Here is a 12,247-nt window from a genome sequence, read left to right as displayed (position 1 = left end):
ATATTTGCAGAAAATCTTCATTTAATGTCTCATTATTTTAAGGAACCAAATTATGTGTAAAATAAAATTAATGATAAGTGGCATAATAATTGAATAAATTGGACACAAAATTTTATATGAATAAAATGTGATGCACCAATCATGGGATGATTACACTGTAGTTTGAAATAGCACAAAAAAGCAATTTAGCAAATTATCATTGTACTTATGAGCTTTGTAGAAATACTTGATTGTTTTACGCAAACGCATTTCCGGGTCAAAAATAGTTTTAACGTTTTTAAGCCGTTTAGCTGTAATGATTGCATGATGCCATCGAATAATGTATATTTTTGACTCATTCCAAAAAGTAGGTAAAGTTTTATTTGTTTTGTTTTATAAATTTTATCAGTACGAATCGTTTTTACTGCTATGTTCAGTATTTTATAAGTTGCAACATTTGATTGAAATCTTACTGCATTCCTTTAGGAAAATCGGTTTGTAAGTATTATGTTGATTTTCATTACATTGTTTTACTTTCATTAATAATGGTAATTTTTGTGCGATTATTTATTGATATAATTTTTAAGTTTTTTAATTTATACTGTAGTAAATAAAGCACCGAAAATGATACTGTTTTTTATTTATACCTATTTTAATAAGAAAACGATCCTGCTTATATGATAAGACAAAAAACATGGTTCATACTTGATCCTTCATCAATGTACATTCTTATTGACGATTTAAAAGTGCTTCTAATAGAAGTCATAATTGAATAAATAAATGTTTAAGTTTGACACAACAAGGACACAGCACTGAAACACTATATGCGATACTGAAAAATGCAAAACATATTACATACGTCACTGCTAACAAATTTCGAATTTTAACATGAACAGTTTTAAGATCGCTAAAATTTTTACATGAGCTATTTATACTAAGACAAGGAAAAATTTAATTCTTTGTTTGTCAGGCTCGGAAACTACAAACAATAAATTAAGTACTAATTATTATTAATTATCATGCGCATATCGTGTGTGTATCAGCAGCATGTGAAATAAAACTTAAGAGCTAGCGCGCACGAGCAACTTTGTCTCCGCAACTATTTTGTCTCTCCCACCTATGGGCTAGTATGAAAGTGCGCGCACGTAGCGACGCAACTCCCCATACAAATTGATGGGAGAGACAAAATAGTTGCGGAGACAGAGTTGCTCGTGCGCGCTAGCTCTAAAAACTTTGGAAGCGACTGAGGAATTATTTTCGTACAATTTAAAATATTAATTTATGTGTCACTCTACCAACATAATAATAATACGTATACCTGAGCCAATTTTAATGGAAAATGTATAAAAGAGATATTTGGTTTGAACTTTGATGATCCTTATTTCCGTAGCTATTACTTACTACCTAATACTAAATTATAAAATTAGGTCTTCATGTCTCAGCCACAGAACAAGGTCTCAGCCACTGAAATTTTTTTTTGATGAGATTTGGTAGGTACAGAAATAGCTTGAGATCTAAGAAAGGAATAAAATTTAGAAAGGATATTGTACCGTAAATCCTACGGGAACGGAAAGTATGCGGGCTTTTCTTTGAATAAAGCGCGGGCGAAAGCTAGTAGAGATTGTTATTTTACTTTCACGTCGCAACAGAGCGATTTTAAAGTGTGATATTTGTTCAGAAGATAGGGAGGCTACAGAGATATTCAGATATAGCTACAAATTTAAAATATTCGCTGATCTTGGATTTCTTCAAAATCAAAACAATAGGGGCAGGCTAAAAATTAGCGCTGTATTGCTGTTCGGGTTTTAAAGCTCGACGCGACAGCGTGGCTCTCTGACCCGATTGCCAGGCATATTCCTGTATTTTATTAAGTGAATTTATGTAGTTTTAAGTTTGTATGTGGCAATAAAGCTTATCTCATGATGATTTATTGAATGAAAAATTTCATAAATGCCGATAGATGGCGCTATTAGCTATTTTCGCCCTTACAGACAAACGTTTTAGCGCATTTAGCGGCTCAAATAAAAATATTCGCGGTATCACGGTGCACTTTTTTTCATGACTTTATACAACAATAACGCTTGCACTTCAGCAGTAAGAAACATGTTAAAGAAAATATAAGTTGTATCGTTTTTTATAGAGGACAGGATAGAGTCAAATAAAAAACTTCATTCAACTAAGACTTGCTTTTATTTTATGCTTATAAATAAATTGCAACATGATTTGACGTTATCTTATAACTACAATTAGTGGTGTGCCTGGGCTTCCTTCTTCCTCTTTTCGGCCCAGATGGCGACATTTTCAGGAGAGTTAGCTGTAACAAGATAAATTTTTATTAATCTTATAATATAATATATAATCTCTATAATACAATAACACAGGGCACATTTAATAAATACTGAGAATCTGAAAGTGACGATCTTTGAATCTTGCCAAAGAAGTTTCACTTCTGACACACACGTGTGCTCGGCACACACGCTTTCATCACTTTTCATTATGGATGTTCTTCATTCATATTGACATGATTATTTTTAGGCCGGGAGATAATGACACAAAATTTTGGGTTATTTGTAACAGTATGGCGGTTCTGCAGGGGTCTGCAACATGATTTGACGATATAATGCAATTTATCGTCGACGATATAATGATATTTATAAATTTTGACGTGACAACGTCTTATAATTCGATAAAGCCGGCTGCACGCACGAAAAAAACATGATTCATGCGGCGTTACCTCGCTCTGAGGCGTTCCATGTAAGGCTTGAAGTGCAAGCGAGAGCGCGGAACGAGCGACAAAGAAGCACAATCGGACGTTGTCACGTTCAATGGTCCGGGAGCCAGCAGCAGATTTTATGACCAAGTTCCTCTCAAGCGGTAATTAGTAAAATGCATCAAAGTATAGTATTATGAAGCCTCGTGAACGTCAGCTGGAGCTCGGTTGGGGGGAAGAGCGGTTGTAGCCTCCCGTATCAGCTGACGGTTTTTCCACCAAGATACAGCCAGCTGACATATATATTTATCGACAGTTACATATAAGCTATCATCAGGTAAATTTTTGTTTGAGAGGAAATAACGGAAAATAAATTTTTCTTTAAATTTAACTTTCATGTTCGAGACACCAGCTGACGTATAATACACCATGTTGTAACCAGCTGACTATTTTTTTTCGTTGAGATATTGGGTTAGCTACAATTTGACAAATTTTTAGCTGAGAGGAAATGAATGAATGAATGTATTTTTTTTCCTATGTGCGTGGGAGGCTACAACCGCTCACCCCCCCAACCGAGCGCCAGCTGACGTTCACGAGGCTTTATAATACTATACTCTCATGCGTCTGACGAATTATCTCTTGAGAGGAAATAGTTAACCAAATTTGCACCTGGCTCCCTAACCACAACTATCGTCAGTAAACCGACTTACAGACAACCAATTTTTTTTTCAACAGCTTCTGAATGATTCTAAATGAAAGTGATAATGCCATACCTGTGGGAGGAGGCGAATGTGTATAATAATGTTTTTAATTGTAAGTTCTTATTCGTATTTTGACCGATTTGTAACAGTATGGCACCAATTTTTACCTGTATTAAAAGTATGGCAAATATACAGTTTATCATATACTTTCCGAAAATCCTAATGCCATACTGGTACAAACCACACTGCTATGATGACTATGTAAGCTTGGCACCTGATTTAAAGAAAAAAAAAGACGGGTTGCACTCCGGGAGTGCCGGCAGAAGTGAAAACTTGATTATTAACGTTGAGCATGTTTGATATCCATCCGTCTTACGCTTTTTCGATCAGGTCACGTGTCCTGACGCGAGATTAAGATTTTATACCCATTACAGAAAAAGTGCTCAACGCCGCTAAAGAAGTTTTCACTTCAAAAAACACACCTTTGTGTTCATTTGAAAGATTTGAATATGTATTAGTAAGTAGTGAAAGTTATTTTGTTGGTAGTAATGCCAAAAATTATAGGCACCAAAAGTACTATTGTCGAGCCAATTTAATAGGCAACATTTGACGTCTATCAATTTTATCTTCATAGGGTGGTAACCTGCTTAAAAACATCGATTAAAGTGAATTAATCGATACGGACTTGAAACATTTGTCAATCGAACTTGAAACACATGTCAATAATTTATGATGATTTTTATTCCCAAGTAATCAATGCATTCGATTCTAGATGTCAGATTTCGATTTTTAGAGTAACGTCTCTGGTATTTAAAAAGAAAAAAGGTTTATTGACACAAAATTGTAGCGACGTCAGTTCTTTAAATCAGAAATTGTTTATTATGTTTAGAATGGTTTATCAGTAAAATCAAATCCTAAAATTACTTGTATAGGTCATTATTATTATAAATATGTAATCGTAATTGAAAAAAGTTAAGCAAATGTGCAGTTCTAACAAAACGAAATATCATGTTATTCTATGTCGTCGTTACTAGGTTACATTGTTGAATTTTGTTGAACTGTCAAATGTTGCCTATTAAAATGGCTCTACTATAATCGTAAGTTTATTATTGAGATATCGACACGAAAATCGAATTTAACAATAAACCGCATTCAATCATTTTCTGGCTAACTACAAACGAAATTTTTTCCACTACGAATCTATAGGGCCATTTATCAGTCATTTTTAATGTTTTCAGTAATCATATTCTCTTCGGATTAGTTTTGTGGAGAAAATAAAATTGCATAAGATGAAAATAATTTTTAATATTTTTTCTGCTCAACTACAAACGAAAAAAAATGCTCTACACAATCAATCACAAACGTTTGTCTATAAGAAACAACCGAAAAAAAATAATAATTTTGCAATTTCGAGGAACTTGATGCATATTAATTTATTTTTTGTGCAACTATAAACCATAAACTTTCACTACTTACTATAATACATATTATAGAAATCCTTCAAATGAAAAAAAAAAATGATTTTTTAAAAAGTCGGGTGCCTAGTCCACGTAACCTGTCAGTAATGATGGGAATCAAAAACTTCATGGTCAAAAACTACAATTAAACTGATTTCTTTACGTATTTGAGTTTTTATTTCGTCATCTAGGACTGTCCCCTATAACCCCATACAGATTACCATTCCATATTCATGTTTTCTCTATTTGTGGAAATATTATATCTATCCACCCGGGAATAATGTGATATTACTGTATGCTATTAAAACAGACATGCCCTATATTAATAATCTTGTGTCACAATGTTTGTTCTTAATGGACTCCTAAACCACTTAACCGATTATAATAAAATTCGCACACCATGTGCAGTTCGATCCAACTTGAGAGATAGGATAGGTTTTATCCCGGAAATCCCACAGGAAAGGGAACTATGCGGGGTTTTCTCTGAAAATGCGGGCGAAGCCGCGGGCGGAAAGCTAGTTAGTCTATAATTAATCTTCCTTTATTCTTCAGTTTGTAATTTGGAAGTATTAATGGATATATGTATATGAATACTTTTCACACTTTCACATAAAACCAGCTGATCACCATCTGTATGAAATTAGGTGAAGTCTGGAGAGATATTGTGTTATAGTCTGGATTAGCACATAGGTAATCATCCAAATATTTTTATGATAATTCTGCTTAAAATAATAGGTAGCAAACAAGCACACAAATTTATAAAAAATTTAGACCTTACAAGAAAATAATAAATTTGGTGTTTATAAATGACTGCAACTACAATTATGCCTTAAAATTATTATAAAAAAAAAAATTCAATAGAAAACTGTGGTAAACATTATAATTACCTAATTTGTGGATCTTGTAGATGATGGGGATAGACAACACAACTCCGCCGGCGAGCCAGTAGCGCCAGATCCATTGATTCTGGAAGTAGAACTTCATCGGGAATTGCGCCAGCTTAGCGCTGAAGGTGTAGGGGTACTTCATAGGGCGGCCTGGAGCGTCCGACATTCTGGCTGATCAGCTGCGAAGGACATACGATGACATTATGTAATATACAAACCAATGTTTTTAAAAATCGAGTCATGAAAATTGCTGCGTGTTTTATTGATTATGTGGACGTGTGGTCGTTAAAATACAAGTTAACAGAGACTTACTATATATTATTGAAGTAATAATTGAAGAAAAAATTTAAAATTCTAACCTACCTTTTCTCCTGATTGACTCTGTCTACGTTGAAAACGATTAAACCACAGATTAAACGACAGAAGCTATAGACAATAGATTAAAAAGTATAGATTAAAAAAGTTACACAGACTATTCATCATGATAAAAATGTAGCATAGACAATAGAGTATATATAATCAACAATTAAATACAAAATTCAAAAAGGCAGATTACTTTATATTTTTAGATATTTAAGACTTATTAATTATTTTATAAATTATTAAAATAAAAAATATATGTATTATTATTTAAATAAATTAAAAATAACTAGCAACAATCGGCTGTCGGCTGTCGCGATTATCGTCTTGTTTTGTGCTTTTGTCTTCTGATTGAATGTCAAACTAAATTTGTAATTATAATGTCATTTCGTACAGTGATGTCGTATTTGTAATTAAAATAAAAATCCAAAAAGTGCTTGTAATTTACGTTGCGGACAATATAATGTGTGACAATGGCCTCTGTAAAAGTTGCTGTAAGGGTTCGCCCATTCAATCAAAGGTAACTTGTATTAGTCATCAGAACCATAACAAATCTCGATCGAAATAAATTATGTTTTCGTTATTTACGATAACAAATTCAAATGCTAGTGTATTGTAATACTTTGGTCCTGTATTTAAGACTAAATACTTTATTTTCTAATAATTGTGGTACATAATGTAGATTCTATTGTTAGGGAACATTCGATTTTTGAAAGTACAAAAAGGCAATGATGTCACGAAGGCTTTCACGGTTCGATTGCATTTAGAGCTCAAACTGTTTTTCGGCGGAAAAACGAAAGTAGATATAAATATGTAAAAAATCGACCTACTAAAATACTGTTATGCTATTAAAAAGATTATGACATGGCTTGCCTTTGTTAGTCTAACAAAAAAGCAATTAAAGAAAAGCAATCATCTTATTCCAATAGTTTCGAACTAAAAATTATTCACTTAAATAAAGATAATTTAAATTGATTTCTTTGCCATAACAATTTTTTGTTTATTTATTCATCAATGTGAAAAATTTCAAATATTATGTTTGTTTGTTATCAATGTTTATCAACTTAATAATGTGCTTGCGTTTTTTGTTTATCAACTTGAAATAAGTAATTGATTTATGTTGTTAACTTTCATAAGCAAAATATGAGTTATGAATCATTTTGATGATTTGAAAATCGTATCAATCATAGTTTAATTAATTTATAAAATAAATTTATTTTACTAGTGTATCAAGCAAATTACAGTTGATGTCCCTACTAATTTATAAATGCGAAAGTGACTCTGTCTGTCTGTTACGCTTTCCTGCTTAAACCTCTCAACCGATTTTGATGAAATTTGGCACAGACAATCTTTAGACCCTGAGAAAGAACATAGGCTACCTTTTATCAAAACACCACGCAGGCGAAGCCGCGGGCGGAAGCTAGTGTAATATAAATATATATTCATGTGTATAACCACTCAGTTATAAAAATAATTATTTAAATACATCGTTTTTATTCATAAAAGCTTTTAATCATTAATCAAAATGGTTAAAATATATAATAATATATACTCATAAACAAAAAGTATAAAAGTATAAGTAGTACTTACAAAATACTATCTCCTCAAAGCATAATATGATAATCAGAATTTTATTCTATACCATCAAAGTAGCCTATCATACATAACTGAACATAAATATGTACATTTAAATATTTATGAGACAATCACACCTAAAAGGCTTAATGGTTTTCCATAAAATTTTACATATAGATAGACAATGTCATCAATGGAAACAAAGGATTAAAATATATTTTATCTCTGTATCATATTATTGCATCTAATCTAATATTTGTATTTATAGTATAAATCTCTTGTCACAATGTATGTCCTCAATGGACTCCTAAACCACTTAACCGATTATAATAAAATTCGCGCACCATGTGCAGTTCGATCTAACTTGAGAGATAGGATAGTTTTTATGAAAAAAACCTATACATGTAGGTACCACGGGCGAAGCCGGGGCGAACCACTAGTATTTGTATAAAGCTGAAGAGTTTGTTTGTTTAAATGCGCTAATTTCAGAAACTACTGGTCCGATTTGAAAAATTGTTTTGGTGTTAGATAGCCTATTTATTGAGGAAGGCTATATATTATCACGCTAAGACCAACAGGATCGGAGCCACGGTTGAAACCAAAGGGCGCAGCTAGTTTAAAATAAAGTATTGATATTATAGTTTTTAGTTTTAGTCATCAATCAATTGATAGTTATCAACAAATCAAATGCATTCATTTGCTTTTATGATGCATTTTCTTTCATATCAAGCAAGTGATAATTTTCGAAATTCTTAAGATAAATGGTTACCCATTATAGGTATGATAATATAGGTCATAGTTAATACAGGTCGATTGAAAAGCTGGCATGTTCACAGTACTCACACTTTATTATGCAATTTTACTATACAGTATGTTCTAATCCGCGTGCCGCGAAGTATCTCGTCAAATATAGTTAGTAGTATACCTAACGTCTTTGTTTTAATTATATCACCCTGTATTTATAAACAATTGCAAAATACCAACTATAATTGTCCCCTTCACCCTCATAAGCTAGTTTGCTCGCGAGAGAGACGTGCAGACTTTTCATGATGCGTATGCAGTATGACGTCACGCCGCGCGCGTCTTCACAAACACATGTGCAATGTGTAAATGTGTTGACGTTCCAGCTCTTCTTAATCGGCCTATACATATATGATATAACATATTGAAGTAAATATTTCTACACATGAATAATTGATCAATGTATTTTGTTACAGGGAAAAGGATATGAATGCAAAGTTAATTGTCCAAATGGATGGGAAGAAAACACGATTGCTAACTGTGAAAGTGAGTATTGCCAGGTTTAATAATTATTTAAATACATAAACTCGAAACTTTTATTTTGAATCATGAAGAAATTCGTTAGATACTCTTTTCCAAGGTAAAGTTCACACTGTAGAATTATACTTTGAAAATAAAAATTGGAATTAAATCAAGGTGAACTTTATCTTTTAAGCTATTGCATAGCTTCTATCGCGGGCCTTGAGCGCGGGGACCGATTCCAGAACTTACGTAACTAAAAAAAACCTCAAGCTCCCACTCCGACGGGCGCGGAGGTGTGGCTTGAAGGCATAGCATGCAATAGCTTTACCGCGGGCCGCGGCAGTCCCCGAGTGCCACACGTCTTTTTTATTTGTACAGGTGTGCTTTTAACACCATTATTTTAAAATGTATGTTACATTATAATTTAAATAAAAACAGCTGTGACCTTGAACTAGCACCTACTATAAGCTGATACTCACTGATACTGTAAAATAATTAAAATTTCGGTAAAATCATGATAATGCAATATGATTACGATTTTTTCCGTTTTATACAATAACCATTTAGAAAAGTCATTTAGTTTTAAAAATGTCAAATCATCATAACGACTAATATATTAAAAAAATAGTTCTATTGTGACACGGAAAGTTCATCAAAGGGCAAGGGCTAGCAAATCGTCGAAGGTCATGGAATGTTTCGTCAAACTCAAACATTTATTTATTCAATTAGACTTCTTCTAGGCACACTTTTGAATCGTCATAGTTTAACCATTTACCACCAATTCGGAAATAAACTCCGTAGTTTCTCGTAGTCAATAAAATTATCATGCCATGCTTAGATTAGCCGAGTTCTACTTTTGATTTTTTTTTACAGAATAGCAAAGAGCAGAATGATGGAAACAGAGAGAAGTACAAAGACTTTACATTCGACCACTCCTATTGGTCGTTTGATAGCGCCGACTCGAACTTTGCTACGCAGGAACAGGTGAGAGTTAATCATTATTCTAGGGATGGCGAACCAATGGCACGATTGACTTGGGCACGTCACTGATCGCAAAATTCGTCATGCACAAAATATAAAATAAAAAGGGAAGTAGGTGTTACGGATATTAGATGGGTTAATAGCACATTTATGATCTTATTTAACATTATTTTGGCAAAAATGACACGTTGATACGCAAAGGTTTGTCATCCCTATGTTATTTTGTCTTCTTTAAGGGGTTCACATTGTAAAAAAGGTAGCTTGCTCACGGTTTCTTCTGTCCTTTTGAAAAATTGGCCTTATTTTAAATATCAATAAAATTAGCTTTGTGGTTTTTTGTAATATAACGCTAAATGCGAGCAACTAAATTGATTAATTATCTACAATTCGAGTGTGGGAACTAGACATCTGATGAAATATTTACATAGTGTTATAGAATTGAAAACTGGCGCAAGGTACATTGAAGCAACGAGGAGTTCTCTTTTGAGTTTATCCATTACAATCATGCAAAATTTTACTGTTTTTTCTTATATTTTATCATTTGTAGTACCTATATACTATATATACATTTTGATACAAATATTTTATTACTTTACTCATTCAAATTTAAATGATTTATTTGTAAGAATAGTGGTAATACAAAAGATCACATCATTTAAATAAAATAGTCCACGCAATTCGCCAAACAATTGGCATACAAATTTTTCACACTTACATTATATTACACTAGCTGCTCCGCGCGGCTTCACCCCGTGGCTCCACCCCTGTTGGTCGTAGCGTGATGATATATTATAGCCTTCCTCAATAAATGGGCTATCTAACACCGAAAGAATTTTTTCAAATCGGACCAGTAGTTCCCGAGATTAGCGCGTTCAAACAAACAAACAAACTCTTCAGCTTTATAATATTAGTATAGAATCTATACATATATCTATACTATAGATATACATACATTAAATAAGATTAAAATTAACACGTTTTTATTGATAATAAATACATTAACTGTTTCTAATAATAAAAAAAATCTTAATTTAACATATTCATTTAGAGAGTAGAAACATCTTTCCGCTAGTTAACTAAATTTTTTGGCATTTCACGCAGTTCTTTAGGAATGTGATTAAATACCTTTACTATTGCACGCCTCATAGGCGAAGCGTTGAGGTGGGTACTACTGTCACTTCGCGCAAAACATCTGATTTTTCAAACTTAAAATGTCTTTATGTATCATACATTGCACTTGTAAGATAATACATACACACACATATTAAGAAAAAACACTATTTTTAACGTTCATGATATTTTTGATGTCATTTTTGTTATTTAAACTAGTTAAAAAACAGTTTAAAAAAGTTCTGTCTTGGACGTCCGTGTGTCTGTATGTGCGGATCCTTTTTCTTGTTAACACGATAGCGACCGAAATACTTTACTAATCGAGTCTTTTTTTTTCTCTTACGCTTGAGTATGCTCAGGAATAGAACCCTTTCATTTTTCAGGGTCTGATTCGATGTGGTTTAATTGTTATTAAATAAACAAAAATAATAATTAATAAATATTTATTAAAAAAAAATTATGAGGCGTGCACTTTTGGATTTTCCAAAATTTTTTAATAGTAGTGTAGGTATAGACTATAGAGTATATAGATAGACAATAAAACCGGATATAGACATATAACATTAAATAGACTGCACATTTACATTGTAATTTGTTTTAAATATGAAATCGTCCAAAATGTCCGACCTTGACTCGGCAAGGTCGTGTGAATGTTTCCTTGCTTTGCGATTATTTATCAAATTGCACTGTACGCGCGGACAAAAGTATTGTATGACGTACCTTGTTGACATAGCCACTATTGACCGATGAAAGAAATATTCAAAATACCCGTAAAATCTGTAAACTAACCGAGTTATGAGCATAAGTTAATTTATACATAAAAATTAAAAATGTAAACAAGCTGCAATAAAGTCTACAAATCTCGTAGACGGCTTTTTTGTTTCCTATACATATAGCTGAGAAATATCTTCGTTATGTCAGCTGTCGAACGGAAAGAAAGTCTATCAAAATCGATTCATCATCATTCAATGGGGGAGACGCCCTTGCGCATGTCGCTACCAGGGTGAACCTTCAGTTCACCCACGCGTCCGCGTTAAAATGTAGAAGCCATTCTGGCTAGCATTTAGAGACACCACACAAAAAATGTAACTTAGTTTATATGTCAAATGTCTGGTATTGATGTTCCGGCGTCACCAAACCAAATTTAGAGATATTTTTACTTAAGAAAAAAGTATGTTTGCTAGTGCAATTATTTAAATATTAACAAGCAATTTTGGAAAGCAT

General features: G+C 32.7%; 2 protein-coding genes across 4 annotated transcripts in view; one reads left to right on the top strand and one right to left on the bottom strand.

The window, feature by feature from the left end:
* Window positions 1-2,150: 2,150 nt before the first annotated feature.
* On the bottom strand, window positions 2,151-6,156 carry roh (reduction of Rh1). 3 transcript variants are annotated; one of them, XM_089706447.1, is made up of 3 exons: window positions 6,133-6,156; window positions 5,735-5,913; window positions 2,151-2,293 (listed from the first exon to the last, which is right to left on the bottom strand). In XM_089706447.1, exons 2-3 carry the CDS (start codon window positions 5,898-5,900, stop codon window positions 2,226-2,228), a joined length of 234 nt encoding a protein of 77 aa, XP_089562573.1. In that variant the 5' UTR covers window positions 5,901-5,913; window positions 6,133-6,156; the 3' UTR covers window positions 2,151-2,225. The 3 variants fall into 3 exon arrangements, with proteins under 3 accessions (XP_089562573.1, XP_089562574.1, XP_089562572.1); XM_089706448.1 differs by lacking the exon at window positions 6,133-6,156 and adding an exon at window positions 6,094-6,113; XM_089706446.1 differs by lacking the exon at window positions 6,133-6,156 and adding an exon at window positions 6,098-6,113.
* Window positions 6,157-6,413: 257 nt separating this feature from the next.
* The window catches only part of Klp98A (kinesin-like protein 98A), a 34,648-nt gene continuing 28,814 nt past the window's right edge, over window positions 6,414-12,247 (top strand). Inside the window, exons 1-3 of the mRNA XM_089706239.1 lie at window positions 6,414-6,614; window positions 8,887-8,956; window positions 9,806-9,916. Of these exons, the coding sequence (XP_089562365.1) occupies window positions 6,568-6,614; window positions 8,887-8,956; window positions 9,806-9,916 (228 nt within the window). The 5' untranslated portion in view covers window positions 6,414-6,567. The remainder of the gene's footprint in view (window positions 6,615-8,886; window positions 8,957-9,805; window positions 9,917-12,247) is intronic.

Source organism: Colias philodice, chromosome 18 (assembly GCF_061535455.1).
Source record: "Colias philodice isolate Cphi_HAF_F1 chromosome 18, ilColPhil1 Martin Lab GWU primary, whole genome shotgun sequence".
NCBI classification, from domain to species: Eukaryota; Metazoa; Arthropoda; class Insecta; order Lepidoptera; family Pieridae; genus Colias; species Colias philodice.
Note: the sequence above shows the minus strand (reverse complement) of the source record. Positions and strands in the feature narration are given on the sequence as shown.

What these genes read in the sequence shown, in the direction of transcription:
- roh (XM_089706447.1), bottom strand. Translation starts at nt 5,900, where the DNA reads ATGTCGGACGCTCCAGGCCGCCCTATGAAGTACCCCTACACCTTCAGC. An exon ending in CTACAAGATCCACAAATTAG is followed by an intron (nt 2,294 to 5,734) that starts GTAATTATAATG and finishes ATCTTGTTACAG; the next exon opens with CTAACTCTCCTGAAAATGTC.